At 41.1% G+C, this 20,656-nt stretch overlaps 1 protein-coding gene and 1 pseudogene across 1 annotated transcript in view; one reads left to right on the plus strand and one right to left on the minus strand.

The window, feature by feature from the left end:
* The window catches only part of plppr4b (phospholipid phosphatase related 4b), a 56,086-nt gene extending 43,547 nt beyond the window's left edge, over positions 1 to 12,539 (plus strand). The window contains exons 5-7 of the mRNA XM_006805164.3: positions 6,028 to 6,085; positions 8,115 to 8,288; positions 8,840 to 12,539. Coding sequence (XP_006805227.1) covers positions 6,028 to 6,085; positions 8,115 to 8,288; positions 8,840 to 10,537 — 1,930 coding nt within the window. The 3' untranslated portion in view covers positions 10,538 to 12,539. The remainder of the gene's footprint in view (positions 1 to 6,027; positions 6,086 to 8,114; positions 8,289 to 8,839) is intronic.
* Positions 12,540 to 16,550: 4,011 nt separating this feature from the next.
* LOC148101099 (zinc finger MYM-type protein 1-like) lies at positions 16,551 to 20,016 on the minus strand (annotated as a pseudogene).
* Between the last annotated feature and the right edge of the window lie 640 nt (positions 20,017 to 20,656).

The raw sequence follows: 20,656 nt of genomic DNA on the forward strand, positions 1-20,656 counted from the left end.
GCGCAGATGATGCCAGCGACTTGTTTATGGCGTTCCATGCATGCCCTGCCTGCTAGCATCTTGCACCTTGCTGTTATGTGCTGGATTGTCTCAGGGGCATCGTTGCATATCCTGCACCTTGGATCTTGCCCAGTGTGGCAGAACCAAGCCTCTATCAGTTTTGTGCTTTGAGCTTGTTCCTGTGCTTCCATGGTTTGTGCCTCTTTGCTGTGTTTTTGTCTAGCTTTGTCAAGCCACTTGTAGGATTTCTCTGTATCAGCCACTTTCTCCCTGTCCTCTCATGATGGGTCCTCTTGCTTCTCTTCTTTCTTGGGTTTCTGCTGTATTTACTAATCCTGTAATCAGTTATGGACTTCTTCCGGATGTATTGACGTATCTTTGTTGTTTCATGCTGGATAGTTCAGACAGTCACTAGTCCTCGGCAACCTTCCTTCCACTTAGCATATAGTCTAAGGGCACTGGTGGATCTGAAGGGTAACCCTTGAGCTTCCTTGTCTTGATTACATGTGGCGTCTATTCCCTACTTTGGTCAGTCTATTATTCCAGCAGGGTATCTGACAGTCGGCAGGGCGTAAGTGTTGATTGCCCAGATCATATTCTTCCCATTCAGCTGACTCCTCAGGACTTGCCCTGTTCTCTGCAGGTATTTGGTGACTTCAGCTTTCCAAGCAGCCTCTTTGTGGTTTTCTATTTTCCTGTAGGATTTGCAAGTACTTGTAGCTGACCTCAGTATCTGCAATGTTGCCTTCAGGTAGTGCAATCCTCTCAGTTCTGACTACCTTCCCTATTTTTGACTTCCGATGTCATTACTATAAATTCTAGTGGTATGGATCAGTGAGTTAATGTCTTGTTCACTCCTGGCATACAGTTTGATGTCATTCAGGTAGAGGAGGTGGCTAACAACTGTGTTGTAACTTTATTGCAGTCTATTTGATTTGATAACAGCATTTTTTGGGTTATTTTGTAAGTGATCTATTGCCAGTTAATTATGGATTTCAATTTCTACCAAAAAGAGCATTTTATGCATATTATCATTAGAAAACTGCATTTCCCAGAATCCTTTGCAGTAGAGATGGAATATACTCAGGTTTAGCTAGAAAATGAAAAGTTTTTGGGAAGCCATTATATATCTTGCTCTGATGTCAGGTTTTTTGTGTTGTACCCCCTTTTTTTTGAAGTCTCATATGAAGACTATTGTTCCTGTCCATTTTCTTGGCTAAGTGCATTTGCTACAACAGACTCCACCATTCCATACTTGGTATCCGTAGCCAGTCTTGGTAATGATCTGGCTGACTTTGTTCGCCACTTCCCAATCCTCCTGATGAAGGCCCTTCCTGTTGATCTCGTACAGTTCAAGGCATTACAGGATCCATGTGTGAGGCATTGAGTCATAGTCTTTGTTGTAGTCTACTCATGCAGTGCGCAGGTTGGCCAGTCTGGTCTCACAGTCTCAAGTGACTGCCCTGTCTACACTTGTACTGTAAGACAAAAAATTAGATTAGATACAACCTCCTCTTTTTGGAATCTGTACATGCTCAATTCCAATATAAGTAAGACAAGACATTGTAATTCACATGCTTAAAATGGATGGAACCTGGACTTTTCTGGTCATGATTTCCGATACCATACTTATCCATACCCATAGAAAAAAGTGCTTGTGTTAATAGGTGAATGAGGCAAGTTCTGTAAAGCTTTGAGTGCTCCGGTGCTTTGGAGTAAAAGAAGCATGTTTCACATCGCCTTACTGAGGTAAGACAATGTGAAAATAAACAAATATCATCTTAGGTTGACTTAAATGTGCTTTGTTCCCCTTTTGTTAAAACACGGAAAAACACATCACACAAAAATACTGCAAAAGGAAACAGTTGCCAATATGCATAAAGTGTATAAACTCAAAACGCACATCTCACTTAAAAATTAAGATGCCCAAATGTAAACAAATCAACTTGTTAGAGTCCTAAATGATCACCTTTAAAGTGCTAATAACATCATGTACAGTGAGACAAGCATGGAGAACAGCACTGACTGGGAGAGGAACAGATGACATACTCAGTTCAATTCAACATGTACGACTTTAAGAATGCACAACGCACTCTTTACTGTAACATAAGTAATACCACACAAATTCATTATTACCATTTGTATAATGTGCTTCTTCTACAATAAATAATTTCAACTCGTTCTAGAATATATTTCACCTTCACAACCTGTAATGAAATTGTTGACATAATTTTTTATTAAATACTTTTTAATTCAATCTAATTAATAATAACTTCTGTCGTTGCAGGATGTGGTAATAATCTTCCCTGTGGTATCAAAAATGGTATTAAGTATCAAGTATTTTCCTAGGCATTGGCATGAAGTTTGAATATCTAGTAATGTGACAACCTTAGTCCTTTAAGATGCAGCTATAAAAGATTAGAAGTATTTTAGATGTTAGGAGGGGTATCACTGCATAAATGGATTGGTTCTTATATAGTGCTTTTCTACTCCACCTGAGTACTTTATACAATTTGCCTCATTCACCCATTCATGCACTTTTTTCTATGCAAGATTTATACTCTGATGGATGCACCAGAGAACAACTTGTAGTTATTTTCTTGGCCAAAGACATTTGGTATGCAGACTGGAGCATGCAGGGATTGAACTACCAACCACTAACCTTCGAATAAGGTAGATGACCTGCTCTGCCTCCTGAGCTATAGACACCACATAGCAGTGGGAGGCCTCACATTACAAGGGTGCACAGTCTCGTCACATCTGATTTGTAGAACTGAACAATAAACACAAACGTTTTTCCTTTTGCTCCCTACATTTTAACATAAATATATACTTTCTACTCCTTACATTTTCAAAACAGGCTCATTACTTCTTACTGACCAGTTGGTATAGAAGAGAATAACTCCCCCCAAAATGCAGCATTTATGTCATGAGAACTGCCCTGAGCAGTAATGACAAGAAAAATGATATTCTAGTCATTATACAAGAAGAAAAAAAACAATTTAAATTGGAAAAACAACTGGAAAAATCAATTTGTCATCAACATGATTACAATTAGCAGTAATCAAGTAACTTGAACAAATACTTGTTTGTACAAAAGATGTACAAAAAAAAACAACCACACAATTTCTAGGATGTTATGTGTTTTTAACGGGATACTTTATTTTCAGATGTCATGGTTTTCTTCTATACCAGTAGGTAGGGATGGGTATTGATAAGATTTTCACGATTCCTATTCCATTTTCGATTCTGTTTAACGATTCGATTCTTTATCGATTCTCTTATCGATTCTTTTTAAAAAAGGAGAACACTGAGGTCGAATAGCTTAGAACTTTTTTTTAATATCTTCTCTTTGAACAAGATAAAATTTAGGAGTAACATGGCCTTACAAACCCAACAGTGAGATCTTAAGAGATCCAGCCTATGGCTCTTCAATGGGGTGTCACAGGGTCCCCAGGAAAGAAAATTGTAAATGTAAAATAATACAATAAATATTCTTCTGTAGCAATTACACAAGAATATCCAGTAATGTTCCTGCCTACAATTAAACACATTCACTTACCGAAAATCGGGGGCATCTACTGTGACAAATGGGTGCAAGCCTTTTACCACAAACTTAGTCACTGCTCGGTGACATTCGTCTATCCTGGCCTGAAAGGAGACGCTAACGGTAGAACTGCCAGCATCTGAGGCAGCCAGACTCTGTCTGTCTCATCATGGTCACCTAAATGCACAGTAATGGCAGGTTTGTAATAAGGCAGATCGCGCTAACACAATATGCACTGTTGTTGATTATTTACCTGCCGCATTAACGGTAGAGGACGTGCAAACGTTACCGCTGCTGCTGGGTTGAGATTCACGAGTCCGGAGTGGAATTAAAAACACGACATTCATTTAAGGTCATCGCGTGTTTTGTGAGCAAATGCTTTTGCATATTCGTAGTGTTTCCTCCCTTAAATGAAATATCTACTTTGCAAGTATTGCAAGTTGCCCTGTTGTCATCCGTTCTCGTAAAGTGTAACCAAACTTTTGAGCGTTTGAGCCGCTTAGGCGCCGTGTTTCCTGCTAGGTAAATGACGCTCCGCAACGTGGTGACGTCATTCGGGGCGACCCGAATCGATAAGGGAATCGTTTGCAAAAATGGCAAACAACTCCAAGGAATTGAAACACTGGGAACCGGTTCTCAACAAGAACCGGTTTTCGATACCCATCCCCACCAGTAGGTATATGCCCCTAAGTGTCATGGTCCTGGGTTGTGTAACCCAGTATTCTGAGTTTCTTGATGTTTTTGTTCCTTTCACTCTAGTTTCATTTCAGTTTATCTAGTTACATTCTGTCATGCCTAGGTTACAGTTTTAATTCATGATTTATCAAGCTCCCCATTTGTCTCATCCCTGTGTGAAGTTTTCTGTGTTAAGTCTTCATGTGTTTATCTGTCATGTTTCATGTCCAAGTTTTCTTTGTTTGTCTAGTTCGAGTCATGTCTGGGTCTCGTTATGTTTCCCGTTTTATTTTGAAGGATCCTTGTGTTTTTTGTTTATTGTATTTAGCTTCACGTCCCCTGTCCCGTCATTATGTTAATTGTTGTCAGCTGTTTTCCCCATGTGATTCCGCTTCCCCTGATCATTCCTTATGTGTACTTAATGCGTGTGTTTCTGCTCAGTCGGGGTTAGATCGTCTGTTATCACCTCATCTTTTCATAGTTTCCGTTATTGTGTCACTGTTTCATAGCCTGCCTAGTTACTCTGTGTTCATAGTTTCTTCATAGTTCTTTCACAGAGTGTCATAGTCTTTTTAGGTTACACAGTGTTCGTAGTCTCCTTAGTTTTCCCAGTTTCAGTGTTCTCTAGTGTTTTTGTCATGCCATCAGCCACAATAAAGGCTCGCTTTATTTTTGGAAACCTAGTTCTGTCTCCACCGTGTCTGCATCTGGGTCTACCTCTTCTTCACACCGGCGCACCCTGCCGTGACACTAAGGCTGAAGTATGATTTTCTGATTGTTAATTAGAAAGAAAATACAAAAGTTGAAGTAGAAGAGACAAGTTTCTCTGAAGAGATGGTGAATAGACAGATTCTACAGAATGAACATTACAAACATTTAATCTCTCTAATATTGTATCTGACAGAACTTTTTTTAAAGCAGCACAACTGTGTGTATGTGCTGTATGTGTTGTTCTGAGTTTACAACCGGACTTCTCCCCCCTCTGAGAGAGACAGTGGTCTGTTCCTTCCTGCATGTGTTCCAAGAGCCAAAGAGGTGCTTTTTGGACGCGACCACTACGACTGGTTTAAAGGAGGCTTAAAAGGATTATTGCACTCCAGCTTTAAATATTATGCATGTCTTTTGTATTATTTATTACGTTTTGTATTGAAACCTCAGTTTTAAACTGACATACATTGCAACACTTGTGTTACAATGAGATTAATGCAGATATAATTATAATGGTTATGTCAGCACTAGAGTTGACCCACTTCTAGTGCTGACATAAGCTGTGCTATCTGTTTTCAAACCCTTAATGCAATTTGTATGACTCCACAGATGTTGCAACTGTGCAACTATGTTTTCAGGATGAACACACAAACAAATCATACAGCTCCATAAATGCACCAACACTTACCAATGTGCACATATGCAGAGTCAGGAGTTAGCATGAGGCTTTAATATCAGGAGCTGTCATAAGTAGGTCATGGATGGAGCAGAGTGAGAAGCTACAGATTCACGTTCCTTCTGTAGCACTCTGCAGCTTAATTTGGTTCTGATTTGTTTATATAGGCCAGTTTACAACAATAGTAGCCTTAGACAAGCCTTGTCTCTATGCTTGTATGTGTTTCATTAGTAAACATATGACTGCAATGTTACAGAGCACATGAAATGAGGTTCAGTTTTGGTTCAGTCATTTAGTCCCTACGATAGTGTGTAGGATTTTGTTTTTGATATTTCAGGCCAGTTGTGTTTCTTTTTACCTCCTGCTCTCCTGCTGAGGGGAATCTTGGATGAATTTGTTTTTGTTCTTTTGTCTCTTGCAGGAAATCCTTCCCATCACAGCATGCTACTCTGGCATCCTTTGCTGCTGTCTATGTTTCGGTGAGTGATGTTTTGAGCTCATGCAAACGGTAATCCCCAATGTTACAGCAGAAGTCCCTCACAACTCCTTAGGATACCGTTGTCTATTTGACTTAACAAAAAAACTTCAATTCAACTTATCTTCTTAATTTTTTTATCAGTTACATAACAAACAACTCAACCTTCTGTGAACCAAACAGGCTTTCTTTTCAGTTAAAATGTAAAATGTAGTGAGTTTTTCTCCTCATGGAATATGTCTGTGAAGGTTCTCAGTCATCCAGGTTATCGTAGTTTAAGGAGCTTGAAAAGAAAGGACCAAATACCTTGGTCCTTTAGATGCAGATGGACAGTCGAGTCCATCTCGACGGGACAAGACTCAGCTGTCCATCTAAAGGACAAAGGTCACTCTTTTGAGGACGCCAGTGTTCACATTTTGGACCGAGAAGACCAATGGTTTGAAAGAAGGGTGAAAGAAGCCATCTATGTCCACTGTGAGCGACCATCTTTGAACAGAGGCGGTGGTTTACGACACCAACTGTCTGCCATCTATAATCCAGTTTTGAGATCCTTCCTTCCGCTCACATCCTAGAGCTTTTGACCTCAGGAAATCACATGATGGGGTGGGGCTAGGTTTCACAATGAGCTCACCCAAAGCCATGGCTGATTGTGACTGTCACTACCCGATCCGTACCGGAAACCCGATCGGTACCCCGCATGCGCAAATCTTACGTCACTTCCTCTCTTTGCCAACATTGCGACATTCAATATATTTGAATGATACGGTTAGCGCCCAGTTAGCTCCTAGCATTTCTCAGCAACTCTGCCTCCTTTTCAACTACCGGGACATTTAAACAATGGATAATCCGTATATAAACAAATTTATGCTTTTCTCCTCAACAGAGAGCGTTCCCCGATTGAACAACAGCGCCGTAAAATAAGAAGAATGGTGCCTAATGACAGAGTTAATAATACAGACTTTGTAATATGTCATGTGAAGATTCAGCAGCCAGATTAAGTGTTTACTGGCAATTGACAGTGATAGCGGACATCATCATCACTATTCCAGTCAATCCTCTCCACACAGACAAGCATAAACACACTCGACTATCACTAAATCAAATTTAACACACGTTTGTAATGATGTAATTCAGTTTACAATAGGGTTCATTCGCTCGGTCAGCAGGTGGCAGTATCCTCGTACACTGGGGAGTAAACTGCCATTAAACGAACAGAAGAAGAAGAAAACCCCTGCACTTGCGCGGTACGGATCGGGTAGACCCGATTTGTACGGTCCGACTTTACACATGCGCAGTAAGGATCGGGAGTTCTGATCCGTAACTATCTTTTTATTTTTTGTTTTTGTCTACATTATATTAAATGTTTCATTATCGGAAACATTTTAAGATATACTTATTATTCTTAACATCTTAACAGATACTCTGACCCGTAACTATCGTAAAATGCTTCGACCGGAAGTAGACACCTTTCGCGCATGCGGGGTACCGATCGGGTTTCCGGTACGGATCGGGTAGTGACAGTGACCTACACCCGTTTTCGCACCTTGGCTCATGTGATTAGGGAGAGGATCATTAGGGGGTCCATGACCCTCGTGGGGGGACACTCCCATGGAGCTTAAATCTGGGACTCTTTACACCAGTTGCTCTTAGAACTGAAGAAGCTTCTCGGATGAGACATCTTCAAGGAAACTTAAAGAAGTCCAGACACTTTTCTTTCCGAGCTCCTTAGACTCCTCATGGAAGATGCTTTGAGCAGCTAAAGTGAAAATTGTTGTATTTAGACATAGGAAAAATGCACTTATATTGGTGAATGAGACATATTGTACAAAGTGCTGAAATTGTTCAAAATCAATTGTATCAGCTTCAGCTCATTCCTTAGCTGTGCACTCCATAAATTTGTTTTTATTGTTTGGGGGAAATGGTAGTATTTTGAGACAGACCCACAGTATGCTACCTCCCTAAGCTCATATGACAAAACCCAATAAGCTTAAGGCTATAAATAAAATCAGTATTGTATTTGCCGTATGTTGCAGATGTATTTCAACAGCACTCTGACGGACTCATCCAAGCTACTGAAGCCCCTGCTCGTCTTTTCTTTCATTATGAGTGCCATCATTTGTGGCTTGACCAGGATTATTCAATACAAGAACCACGCAATGGACGTCTACCTGGGCTTTCTACTCGGAGGTGCTGTTGCTGTCTACCTGGTATGGAATTAGATGTTGTTTTTGCCACTATGGGTACAGATGTTCTCAGACACATGTGTTGGCTGCTTTTAAGTTTTCAACCAACTTAATTTAAATCAAGGTTAGACATTTTATCAGGTATGTGTGAGATTTAGTTGGATTCAAATTGAGTTAGACAGTCACCAAAGTCAGTGGGATTTTTTCTCACATCAAAGCACTCGATCAAATAGTCTCATGAAAGACTGGGGCTTTCAATGTAGTATAAAGCATTGAACCGACTAAATTGTTCACAGTGTTATGGGTGGGATTAAGGGACCTGAATCCATCCAGTTCAACAATAGACCCATCCTGAAGGCCCATGAGAAGTATTTTCTGTTTTTCCTTAATTTATACACACACTTGAAATCGCTTGTAATAAAAAGGGTAGTATTACTGTAGTTACAAGGCCCTGCCCAAAGTACACTAGCCTATCCAAAATCAGAATCCAGGTATCAAGCATGAAATCATATTAATATTATATTAGGTTTTAAGTAAAAGAACCTAGAAGTGTTTCTCTGTTTCTCTGTTGCCAGGGATTGTATGCAGTTGGAAATTTTCAGTCTAGTGAGGAGACCAGCAGCAGTCCTCCTGCACTTGTGCACTGCCCACCTTGCTCCTTGCCACATATTAGCCAGGAAGCTGTCCTCAACCACCTGCAAATGAAAGCTAGCATATCTGGGGAGCCTACCATCCCCATCTCCCATTCTGAGGGTCTGCTTCACCGAGGTCTTCAGCAGCAGAGGCCCGATGGAAGCCTGAAGCGCTCTAGTGCAGATGTGGAAGTGATATCCCCACACAGTCCCCACAGCAAAGATGCCATAATGACCTTTAGTCACACTCTCCCTCGGGTCCACACCCCACAGGCTATGGCAGCATATGAAGAGGCAGCTAGGCGCCATGCTGCCACCCTCCACCATGCCTCCATGGACTCTAGCCGCTCAAAGCAGCTTTTGTCTCAATGGAAAAGTAAGAACAACACTCATAAGTGTTCTCTTCAGGTCCCAGATTCATTCTCCTCGTCTGTAGACTCGTCATCAGGGCCGCCCTCCCAGCATCCACACCATCATGGCAGCATGGAACTCCGATCAAGCTCTGAGCCATCTGCTATGGGTCTGAATGGTGGTTTTGATGCCCATGCATATATGTCCAAACTGGCCACAGGTGCTAGTACCACTTTACCCAGTAACTGTAGTGGTATCACTGGAGGAGCTAGGATAAACATGCAGCCTCGACCTGGGTCTTCTCAACTGGTCCACATACCAGAGGAAGGTCATGAAAGTTATGCCATCTCTGACAGGACACTGGGAGGAGGAGGAGGAAATGAGGGGATGTCAACAACAAACAGCACTATCCAGGCTGCCTGGCAAAGAGCTGCAGAGAAGACTGCAACCTGCAGGACTAATGAAAATGGGCAGAATCTCCAACCTCGAATCATGCAAGTGATTGCTATGTCTAAACAGCAAGGACTTCTACAGACCCATTCCAAAAGCTTAGATGAAAGCAGCATGGCGTGCAACAACACTGGGAGTTTCCAAGGCACTGCTCACTACAGGGCACTTACTGATCAAGACCCCACCAACACCACAGGGCCCAGCTCATTGGGCAGCACATCAGGCAGTATTTCAGGGAGCACTGGTGCAATTGTCAGAGTAGAAGCACACCCCGAAATCAGCAGACCAGTGATCCAAGCTCCATCTACAGATGGAAGTGGAACATGGAGGTGGCGATCCCTGGATCACGGCACTGGAGCCGGTGGAGGTACTGAGACGAGTGGTGTAGGGGGAGCATCAAGTGGGTGTTTGAGGCAGTCTTTTGAGCTCAATGATCTGAACAGAGACTCAGAAAGCTCTGACTCAATACGTGAAGGATCTATTGACAGAAAGCGTGCCAATCACATTGTTACTACCACCGCCACCATTAGCACCCCACCCATAATTACAGTTCACACGCAGAAAACTGGGCAGTCAGAGCAGAGGGTTCAACCACAGGGCCTCTCTACTATAAGGGTAACTCCAGGTGATGGAAGCACTTCTGGGTCTGGAGGAGGTGGTGGCAGTGGCGAAGGTGGAGAGAGTGCTTCAGAAACCCCTTCAGTCACCTCAAGTCGAGAGTCCACACTACAAAGAAAAGTCAATAACATCATCCTGATTCCAGAGAGAGCCAACAGCCCAGATAATGCTCGGAATATTTTCTACAAGGGAACGTCTATTACTCCTGTTTACAAGGACTAAAATAATAAAAACTGAGCACTGTTGAGATGCAACGATATTTTTAAGGAATCCCCAAATTTACAACCTGCCAATGTCTATATGATAATAAAATAAAAGAAAGGGTTTTAGTCAGCATGATTTTTGTAAGTGTTTACACTAAAGCACAACCTTTTAAGTGTTGTAGAAATCACTGTGTACTTTTGTGGTCACTCCCTATTGTAATGTAGATGCTCTGCCAGTGGAACCTTTTTTATAGTGTTTTGGATAAAAACATCCACAAAAAAGTAGCACAGAAACAATGAAAGTGTAGCAGACTACTAAAAATACTTGTATCATAGCCGTAAAACCAATGTTTCGTTCTCTGAACTGTAAATACTGTGTATGGTGCTACACCCCCAAAAACGGTTCACGTACTACATGACATAATGTAAAATCCCAATAGATGCAAAATGTAATATTTCATAAAGCGTTAAAGAATGACATGTGAAAGAGAGAACTTTTATATTCTGTCTCTTTTCTGTACAAATTCCACATATTCAACAAAACACTGTTTAAACCATAAGTGTGCTTAGCATTCCTTCTGTAGCTATGACGTCAAATATGCTGTGACTTGCACTGAAATAAGTGTTTACTGTACAACGTATATCGTTAACCCCAATTTTGTCTTTATATCATCTACCTATATTTGGACCTCCACGTGGGTCCCAGATCTAAGCACAACAAGGCAGCAAACTGGTGAAATCTTCTTCTTTATACTGAGAGGTAATTAGTAAATTTTTAAAAAGGAGGTGCAATTAACCTTAAGTCTCCTTCCCTACGTGGCAGGTTGATTTAAATTATCTTTGTAGCTTTTAGTGGAACACTTTTTGTTCACAATAAAGAAACAGAATATTCAGCACCTAGAGTTTGGATATAAAAACCATGTCTACAGTCCCTAAATTGCTCACCCATTTCAGCAGGTGGCCCACATGTTAAAAGGCTACAGCACAGGCCTGGGTTTGAATCTGCTCCAGGTTCCTGCATGTCGTGTCCCTTCTCTCGACCTGCTTTCCTGTCCACTTTCTCCATAATCTCCCAGCAAAACAAGGGGAAAAAAACCTATGCATTTTCAGGCACAGATCTATAGCAGTGTAAAAGCATGTGTTGCACCTTAATTTTAATGTCACGTACCCTTTGTTAAAATTTGAATTGTAACTTCTGAGGTTATTTTGCATTTAACACATCTAAAAGTAATTTTAATTACAGTCTCGTTACCAGATAGAGACACCTTACAAATCTGGTCTTTAAGTGATGACGTGATGAACCCTGCTTCTGGGCCCAAACTACTCTGAATTTATTAAGGCTGTTGTGTTTTTAACATGTTTTAATGCTTTCTATCTTGTTCTATTTAATCTCAACAAGCCCTTAAAAACAGTCAGTGATCACTCTCAATTTTTATTACCGCTAATCATTTTAAAGCTCAGTTTTTAAACCCTTAGGATGTAACTACAGCCCAGCCCATGCAGCAGTATATTAATGACTAACCTCGTATCGTGGATGGATTATCTCAGTTGTTCTCCTGACTGAAGTTTGGTCCGTTTACAGCATCCTGCCATGCGATTGCATTTGTCCCTGACCATCAGGAACTTTTATGGAAAAAAATTAGCGTTCATCTTCCAGCTTCACTGTGTTTATGCTATGCTAACGTAGCTATGTAGCTAGTGATCACGTAGCACATCATTATATACTAGCTAGCCCAACTTCAGTAACAATGTTCCCTCTTAGCTGCGCACGTGCCCAATTGCACACTGCTGGCACGGTCTCTGCGCACAGAAAATCTGTGTTGCACACAAAAAAAAAAATCTAACCTGAATTGAAATTAAAATTAAAATTAAAACTTTAACAATTCTGTTTTGCAGTGTTAGTCAGTAAGTGACTGGCTGCTCCTGTATGGGCAGTGTTGGGGAGTAACGGAATACATGTACCGCCGTTACGTATTTAAAATACAAAATATGAGTAACTGTATTCCGTTACAGTTACCGTTTAAAAAGGTGGTATTTAGAATACAGTTACTTTGTTGAAATAAATGGATTACACGGCGGTACTTCCCTGTTTCATATTGTGGCAGGTCAGGACTGTTTGGGTTTTGTTTGACAGCTACGTTCTGTTGTTCCAGGCGGCAGCGTTATGGTTGCCATGGTTACAGGGTGACGCTCTCTCTCTGCGTGTTTCCTGGGTGAGAGAGGCCTTTTTGTTGTTGTTGTGCTAAGCTAGCAGGCAGAATGCTACAGGTGTAGCTCTAAAGAATGTAGCATCATGGGCAGTGTAGTCCGTGCTGCAGGGAGAATGGACTGCCATACCCGTTATGTGTCTGTGAGCGAGGGAGGGAGAAAAAGGAAAAGTACGAGCTGTCATCGAGCAGAAACGGGAGCTGGAAGCATGTAAATATAATAATAACCACTGCAGCCAAGAAGAGAGCCTGACGAGCCCAGCTGTAAGTAAGCTATTAAGACTCGACTGTACACCGTGTTCGTGTTTTCCTCCGAAACAATAAGTTCTGTTGGAGCAGCCTTTCAACGCCTCTCTCTGTCTCAAACTTGACCCAGACAACAAAGTAAAGCTATTTTTCGGCTACGAGCCCGACAGGGAACACGGCATATTAGCCAGAGGTCCCTTTACTACGGTTCGGAGGCGCGGACCTTCAGTAACAGTAATAAATCACAGCAATAGTACATTCATGTAGTTGTAAACAGCATGATAATATATTAAGTAATCCAAAGTATTCAGAATATGTTACTCTCATTGAGTAACGTAACGGAATACGTTACAGAATACATTTTGGGGCATGTAATCTGTAATCTGTAGTGGAATACATTTTAAAAGTAACCTTCCCAACACTGTGTAATTGTTTAGAACGATGCCACCTTATCCCATAGTCCAGCCAATGATGCGATTCACATTCGTATATACGCAGCTACTCAACGTGGTAGACAGGCTATGACAGCGTCCTTATATTCAGACACCGGTGTTTTAGCAAAGCGGCTGATGTGGAGTGAAGCCACGTTAATGACAACGTGTACAACCATTGGAGATGTGAGCAGGACAGACGGAACAACTGACGGGAAAAGTGTGGACTTTATACCAGTTTTTAAATTGTGTTGATCGGCCACGTCAAACCAGAGTTATGATAAAAATATCTGCAATGTTTGTTTTTCTTCCTGAATACTGTCGTTGTTTATATTTACTGCAGGAAGAAACGGTAAAAACTGAGTTTTATAAGGAAAACGCCCGAAAGCCTGTGAGCAAAAACAACAAAAACAAAAGTCTAACATAAATGTAAATGCTGTGCTTTGATTATTTTAATAAACCATGTAATTTGGATGGATTCGATGCTGGCGTGACCACAGTGCACACGTCTGCTGTTGGTCACAGTAGTCCAAGGGACGCTCAGGGAGTTTGTGTGTTCGCTTAGACACGTGAAAACTTAGAGGGAACATTGTTCAGTAACCCTACAAACGTCACTGCTGTTTAGTTTTCTGTCTTCATTTATGTTGGAAGTGACAGCAGAGCTGTACGTTTGAATTGTTTCAGAAATCTCTCAGTCAGAACATGGTATGTCATGTTTAGGTGGAAGCTAGCGAGCTAACTTCCTGCTAACTTCTAACTCTGTTAAATTTAATAAATCCTGTTTTCATGGATGCCTGGATGTTAAACTTAATTGTTACGCCTGGTAAAGCAGCAACGCTGATGATTTTATTAAAGATGAAAGAATTTAAACAGTTTTTAACTCTCAGTGATGCCGCAGTGTTAGTTTGACTTTGGGGCCTGAAGCAGAGTTTGGGCCCAGGCACGGTTAATGACGTCAGACTTAAAGACCGGATTATATTGGAGAAACAAAGAAACACACAAAGTAAAAGTTGTATGTACTTTATGTTATGAATGCTCGATCCACATAAGAGCAGATATAGATGAATAAAATGGGTGACAATCTGTGTTTTGCTAAATGACAATCACTTTTGAAGATGTTTTTTTTTCCTGGTACCGGACTAGTGATTTATTTATTTTTTGTAAATATTGGTGACCAACAACTGGAATATTTACTATGAAAGCATGGAACGTTTCAAGTTAGTCACATTAGATATACAACAGTATACACACACACACACACACACACACAACAAAAATACAAAGAAAATTGAATAAAAATGTCAAATTTATAGAGCCCCCACAGGATGTCATTCAGGATGTCAGGATGGCATTCACTTGTAGCATTGCCCAACAGCCCAACATATGTATGTATATATATATATATATATATATATATATATAAAACCCTCATTTACAGGTGCTATGTGTAACAAATTTCAAAGAAAATTGTAATACCTCAGTATAATTATCACGATGAAATAAAAAAATGTGATTTTACATGACTAAGCGTGTAAAATGTGTGGACCAATCTTTCCACGAATGCAACTGCAGCATCATGTTCGCTGCAAATTTATTTTGTGCCATTGAGCAATTTATTTCTATCAAAACTAATCCAGGTACTTTTCTTTAATACTCTATACTGTGTAGGAGCCAGTGTATGCACATTCTCTCAATAATTGTATTTCATGGTGATTCTGAAATCTCTCCCATTATCACGGTTATTGTGACTGTTGATTAAAGACAAACAGAGATCTGCTTAGAAGTTTCCACTTTGGTGGACAATCTACCATCTGCTTCAGGGATTACCACCATGACAGGCACCAATTATCTATTATCCTTACAGCTGCCTCAGCAAATGAGATGCAGAACATGGTCTGCATAACCTTGGTGTTCCAGCTTCCACTGGAATACTGTTCTGTTCTGTGGGAGTTGAAGATCTACCGGACTGGGGCCTTTGTTGGTCTTGGCCTTGTTTTTTTTCCTGTCACAGCAGTCAACTGAATCGCTCTTAGTCTGGCCCCTCACCCAGGACCCGGGATTTTGTTCCCCTACCACAGGGAACATATAAATCCCTATACCATGGTAAAGTTGCTGTTCATGGAGGGGCATTTCTATCTTTGCTATCACTGTTTGTATGTTACCATTGTACAACCATGGTACGCTCTGGACAGGTTACCAGTCTGTGATGAGGGTGAAAGGTTTCAGTGAAAAGCACAACTGCAGTGCTACTTTTTGCAAATATTTTTCCTGTTGTTTCTTAGCACCAAATCCTGCAAAAAGACAAAACCCTCAACCTCACTGGTTCTCACCAGCCATTGCCATTCAGGCACATCACATATGGTAAATGGGCTGGTTTTATATAGCGCTTTTCTACTCTATCCGAGCACTCAAAATGCTTTATACAACTAATTCATTCACCCAATCACACCCATTCATGCAAGCACTTTTCTACATTTTTAGTGCTGTCTAACTAACATTCACACACAGATGGATGCATCGGAAAGCAACCTGGGGTTAGTAGCCCAAGAATATTTGGCATGCAGACTGGAGCAGACTAGGATCGAACCACCTAACCACTTAACCTCCTAACCCTCCTAACAGTGACCTGCTCTACCACCTGAGCTACAGCCACCCCATATGAACACATCTTCAGAACCCATTGGCACCACATAAAAATGACATTTAAATCTTTTTCCATATTTACGGTAAAGTACAACACTTAAGACCACAAACCTTTCCTAAACCCAACTATGTACATTTTGCAAACCTACCAACAGAAAAGATTAAGTTCCCAAAATTGAACCAGGGTCTGAAAAACCTGTGACTTCCTCCTGCTCAAGGAGTATTTTGCAAGTTTGGAAAAATGGACTGTCAATCATAATAATAATGATAATAATAATAATAATAATAATAATAATAATAATAATAATAATAATACATTTTATTTAAAAGCACCTTTCAAGACACCCAAGGACGCTTAAAAAAGAGGTAAAACACATAGTAGAACAATGACAAAATGAAGAACAATAAAAAACAAGATAAAATAAACAATAAGTTCATAGTGAATATGCAGACTTGGACAGTAGGTTTGAGTTAAAACTGGGGGAGAGAACCAATGTTTCTTATATCAGGGGGTAGAGAATTCCACAGCCTGGGAGCAGAGCCGCTGAACGCTCTGCTTCCCATCGTGCTGAGGTGGAAAGAAGGCACAGGAATTTGGAAAGAGGAAGATCAAAGTGAGCGAAGAGGTAGTGCTTAACAGGTCAGAAAGGAGGAGCGAGGTTATGACGGGCCTTGAAGGTGAGCAGAAGTTTGAATACTACTGTGAAGTTCCTGATGGAAGGGGTTGATGTGCTGGTAGGAGGGGGTTCTGGTAATAAAGCAAGCAGTTGAACCAGTTGCAGCTTATGGAGGGATTTTTGGGGGAGACAATAGTCAATGCGGGAGGTAACGAGACTTTGGACAAGAATGGACGTAGACTGGGTGGAAAGAGGAGAATGTAATCGGTTAATGTGGTGTAGATGGAAGTAGGGTGAGATCATTGTTGTGAGATTTATTGGATAGTGAGCTATCTAGGATGACACCATGGCTCGTTACCTGAGGTGAACGGGAAACCGTGGAGCTGTCAGTAGTGAGAGTGAAATGATTTGCCTTCAGTAGGTTGGATTTGGTGCAGATGAGAAGGATTTCAGTTTCATCCTCTTTGAGCTTAAGCAAATTAGAGAAGGTGGGAGGGAGGAATGAGGCCTGCAGGAGACACATAAGTGGGTGTCATTGAGAAAACAGTGAAAGTAAAGATTACATTTAGGGAAAATGGTACCAAGAGAAGAGAATACACCTTCTGTTCATAATATACGTGCTGAACCTTGGAGTGCACCAGAAGTGAGTGGGTCACTTAGTCGTTTTAATGTGGGAGTCTGTGGGGACTCAGCCAGGATTAGCTTTAAGAAGAACAACATGTTTTGGCACTTCCACAAGGATTTAATTTCTCACTTTCAGAGCAATGAATGTGCACCAATGAATTTTACATTAGCCTCTTAAAACCTTCAAAGGAAAACATCAGAATTGCCCCGCCCCCTTTATGACATTTATTAAACCAGCCTGTGTGATGTCACCTGAACATTGCCACGTTTACAAAATTTTATATAAAAGATGTGATGGTGAGAATTACACATTATATTCTTTAGAGAAATGCTTAGGTCAAAGCAATCCCATCCTCACTCTCTTGAATAAATTAAAATAAAAGTTGGCCATAAAGAAAAATGACATGAATATTTACACAAAATTTAGTTACTTTATTTCCTGATTTAGCTGTCCCAAAGGTCAAATCCAAAGTAAAGTAAATGTAACACACGGGTAGAAATGTAAATCCAGTGGGTAGAACTGTGAATGAATACTCTCTCCATGTGTAGACTCTTGTGTTGTCCCTGGGTGAATAAATGTTTTCTGATGTGATCAGCTGTATGAATTCTACACAGAAAAATGCATTTACAGCCAGCTGAGTTATAATAGTTCACTTGTTGTGATATTGTGCAACAGTCAAATACTACAACGTTTTGATTGCATAAATCATTGGATCTAGCATCTCGCACACAAAATCAACCACTGGATTGTGTGTGTCCAGAGGACGATGATCAGGGTAGAAGACAAACTGTGCACTGTCTCAACTATTTGAATAAATGTTTGTTAATGAAACCAACCAGTATATTTCCTGTTGTGATTTCACATCAGCATTGATTCGAGTATTAAAGACAGGGTAGACTCTGTATGCTCTACCAAGAGGGAACGTCGCTGAGCAGAACGCAGATGGAAAAAGGTGTCATTTCAAATTTCAGACACAAAAGACTACCGCTAGGTAATCTTGAAAAGATTGTCATCCCCATGGCTCCTGACTCTGCTGTTTGAGTTGACTTTCTCCCTTTTAGAGGATGTGGTTCACCCCACCGTGATCCTGTCCTAGTACAGAGCACTCTGTTCTTGCCATTATTAGCTGTCCTCTGGTGTGGTTCCTGCAAATTTCAAACATGCAGTAGTGCAGCCATTGCTTAAGAAATCTGGCCTCGATCACATTCTATTGGCTAATTATAGGGCTATTTCCAAACTGCTTTTCTTTCCAGCATTTTAGAGAAAATTGTATTTTGTTAACTGAAATATTTTCTAGATGATAACAGCATCCTGGAGGTTTTTCAATCAGGTTTTAAAATCCTTCATAGCACAGAGTCTGCATTATTAAAGATCCATAACAACGTGTGATTCTGGTAACCTCGTTGTTCTGGTGTTGCTTGACCTAACTGCTGCCGTTGACACACTGGACCACAATATTTTAATATTTCGATAAGTGATTTAGTGGCACTGCATTTAATTGGTTTAGACCCACAGGGCTTAATTTTAGGGCCGCTGCTTTTTTTGCAGTATTTATTGCCTCTGGGTTCCATCCGTAGAAGGCATCGATCTCATGTCATCGTTACGCTGATGACTGCCAAATTTATTTGCCCCTGAGGCAGAAAGATGCCCACTCTTGGCATGTTAGATGACATTAGAGTTTGTTTGGCCTTAAATGTTATAAATTTTAGTGAAAAGAAAACAGAAGAGTTGCCTTTTAGTAGCCCTGCATCTACACTGGAAAATCTTTGAGGAAGCTTGCAAACCATCCGATCCACACAAGGGAAAAGTAACACTCTTTCTGATGTGACTGAGTTGTCCATTCAGTGCATGAACCCACAGTTGCCTCCAGCACAAAATCCTCCCTTTTCTTCTGTTTTTGCCTTGTCTTGGCACCTGGTTCAGGGATACTGTGGGTGTTGCACAGGGCCTTGGTTTTCACATAGTGTTTGCCCTTAAGTGTGTCACACACAGCTTGTTTGCAGATAAAAGCTTCTGCCAGGTCTAAAGTCTCGTTCTGCAGGAACTTGTGGAGTCCTTCGGTTACAGACAGAAGGGACTGAAACATCAGAAGTGCAAAGACTGCTGAGAACTTGTAGAGCTTTGCTCTGAGACCAACAGCTATGGGGGATCCAACGGCAGGTAGCAGGCACTCCAAAATGGCAGTCAATGTCTGAAGAACTGCACTAATTGATCACAACTGACATGCCCAGCAAGTGTTTGAAAGTTGCACAAGGTCAGTTTTTGATAATTCAAGCTTTGACTGATCCTCCATAAACTTATGATGATTGCATAGGGAGGTGCTGAAGAAAGAATACAAGCTGAAAAGCTCCACAGCCTCAGGGACAGCCTTGCAAGTATTGCACAAAACCTGGTTGTGTTGATGAGCATAACCAAGCACATAGATAGCCTCAGGAAACACCTCCAGTGGAGCCACTCATAACAGCTGCACCATCATAGGTTTGTGCTACACACTTAAGCTCTGCGAGGCAATTGTTTTGGATCTGCTGCTGAAGCTCATTCGAGCATCAAATGATTTTATCTGCAAATGGTAGGAAACGCTCCTTCACTGCCCCTCTGACACGTACCTGACACAAACAGCTAACTCCTCTGCCTTTTCATCCCTTGCCTCACCTGCCACGATGGCACAGATTTTAGACGTTTTCAGATACAATGACACTGGTATCTTCCTGGGTACAACAGTCAATCATGTGATTCTGGGATGTCAGTGAGATGATATATTGTGCATTTGATGGGGGATTATGTTTTGAAGAAAAGGATCAAACTCCTTCAAAAAACTCCATGCATGCAAGAAAATTCCCTCTGTTGGTGCTGTCTTCACCTTCATCATGGCCACGAAGAGGGAGTCCCCGTCTCCTTCCCTCCTCTCTCTGTAATAACTTGATCTTTCTCTGCCTCTCCATCCATTTGCTGCAGCTCCTCTGTCTCTCCTCGCTCTCTCTGACTTGAACTTGCCTGTTGAGCTTTTTCTCCGTCAGCCTCTCCTTCTGCCTCACCCTTAAAGATACATTAAGACATACTGAATTGATAACTGATCCAACATAGTGTCATGGTCCTGGGTCATTTTGACCCAGTGTTCTTAGTTTTCCTGTGGTTTTGTATTTTGTTCCTTATGTTCATTGGATTGTTTGGTTTGGTATTGGGATTCCCCCTGTGTCTGTGCTTATATTGTGGTGTTTGTTCTGGTACCGTGTTCCCACCCTTTGTGTTCTGTGTTCTCCTCATCCCCTCATGTATTCATCCTTGTTCTCTGCCTCTCTCTGTGCTTCTCTCTGTGTACTCTGTGTTGTGTTTAAGGTCCACGTCTTGGTGTCAGTATTTTCAGTTTCG

This window comes from Neolamprologus brichardi, chromosome 9 (genome assembly GCF_056152115.1).
Source record: "Neolamprologus brichardi isolate AB-2024 chromosome 9, ASM5615211v1, whole genome shotgun sequence".
Taxonomy (NCBI): Eukaryota; Metazoa; Chordata; class Actinopteri; order Cichliformes; family Cichlidae; genus Neolamprologus; species Neolamprologus brichardi.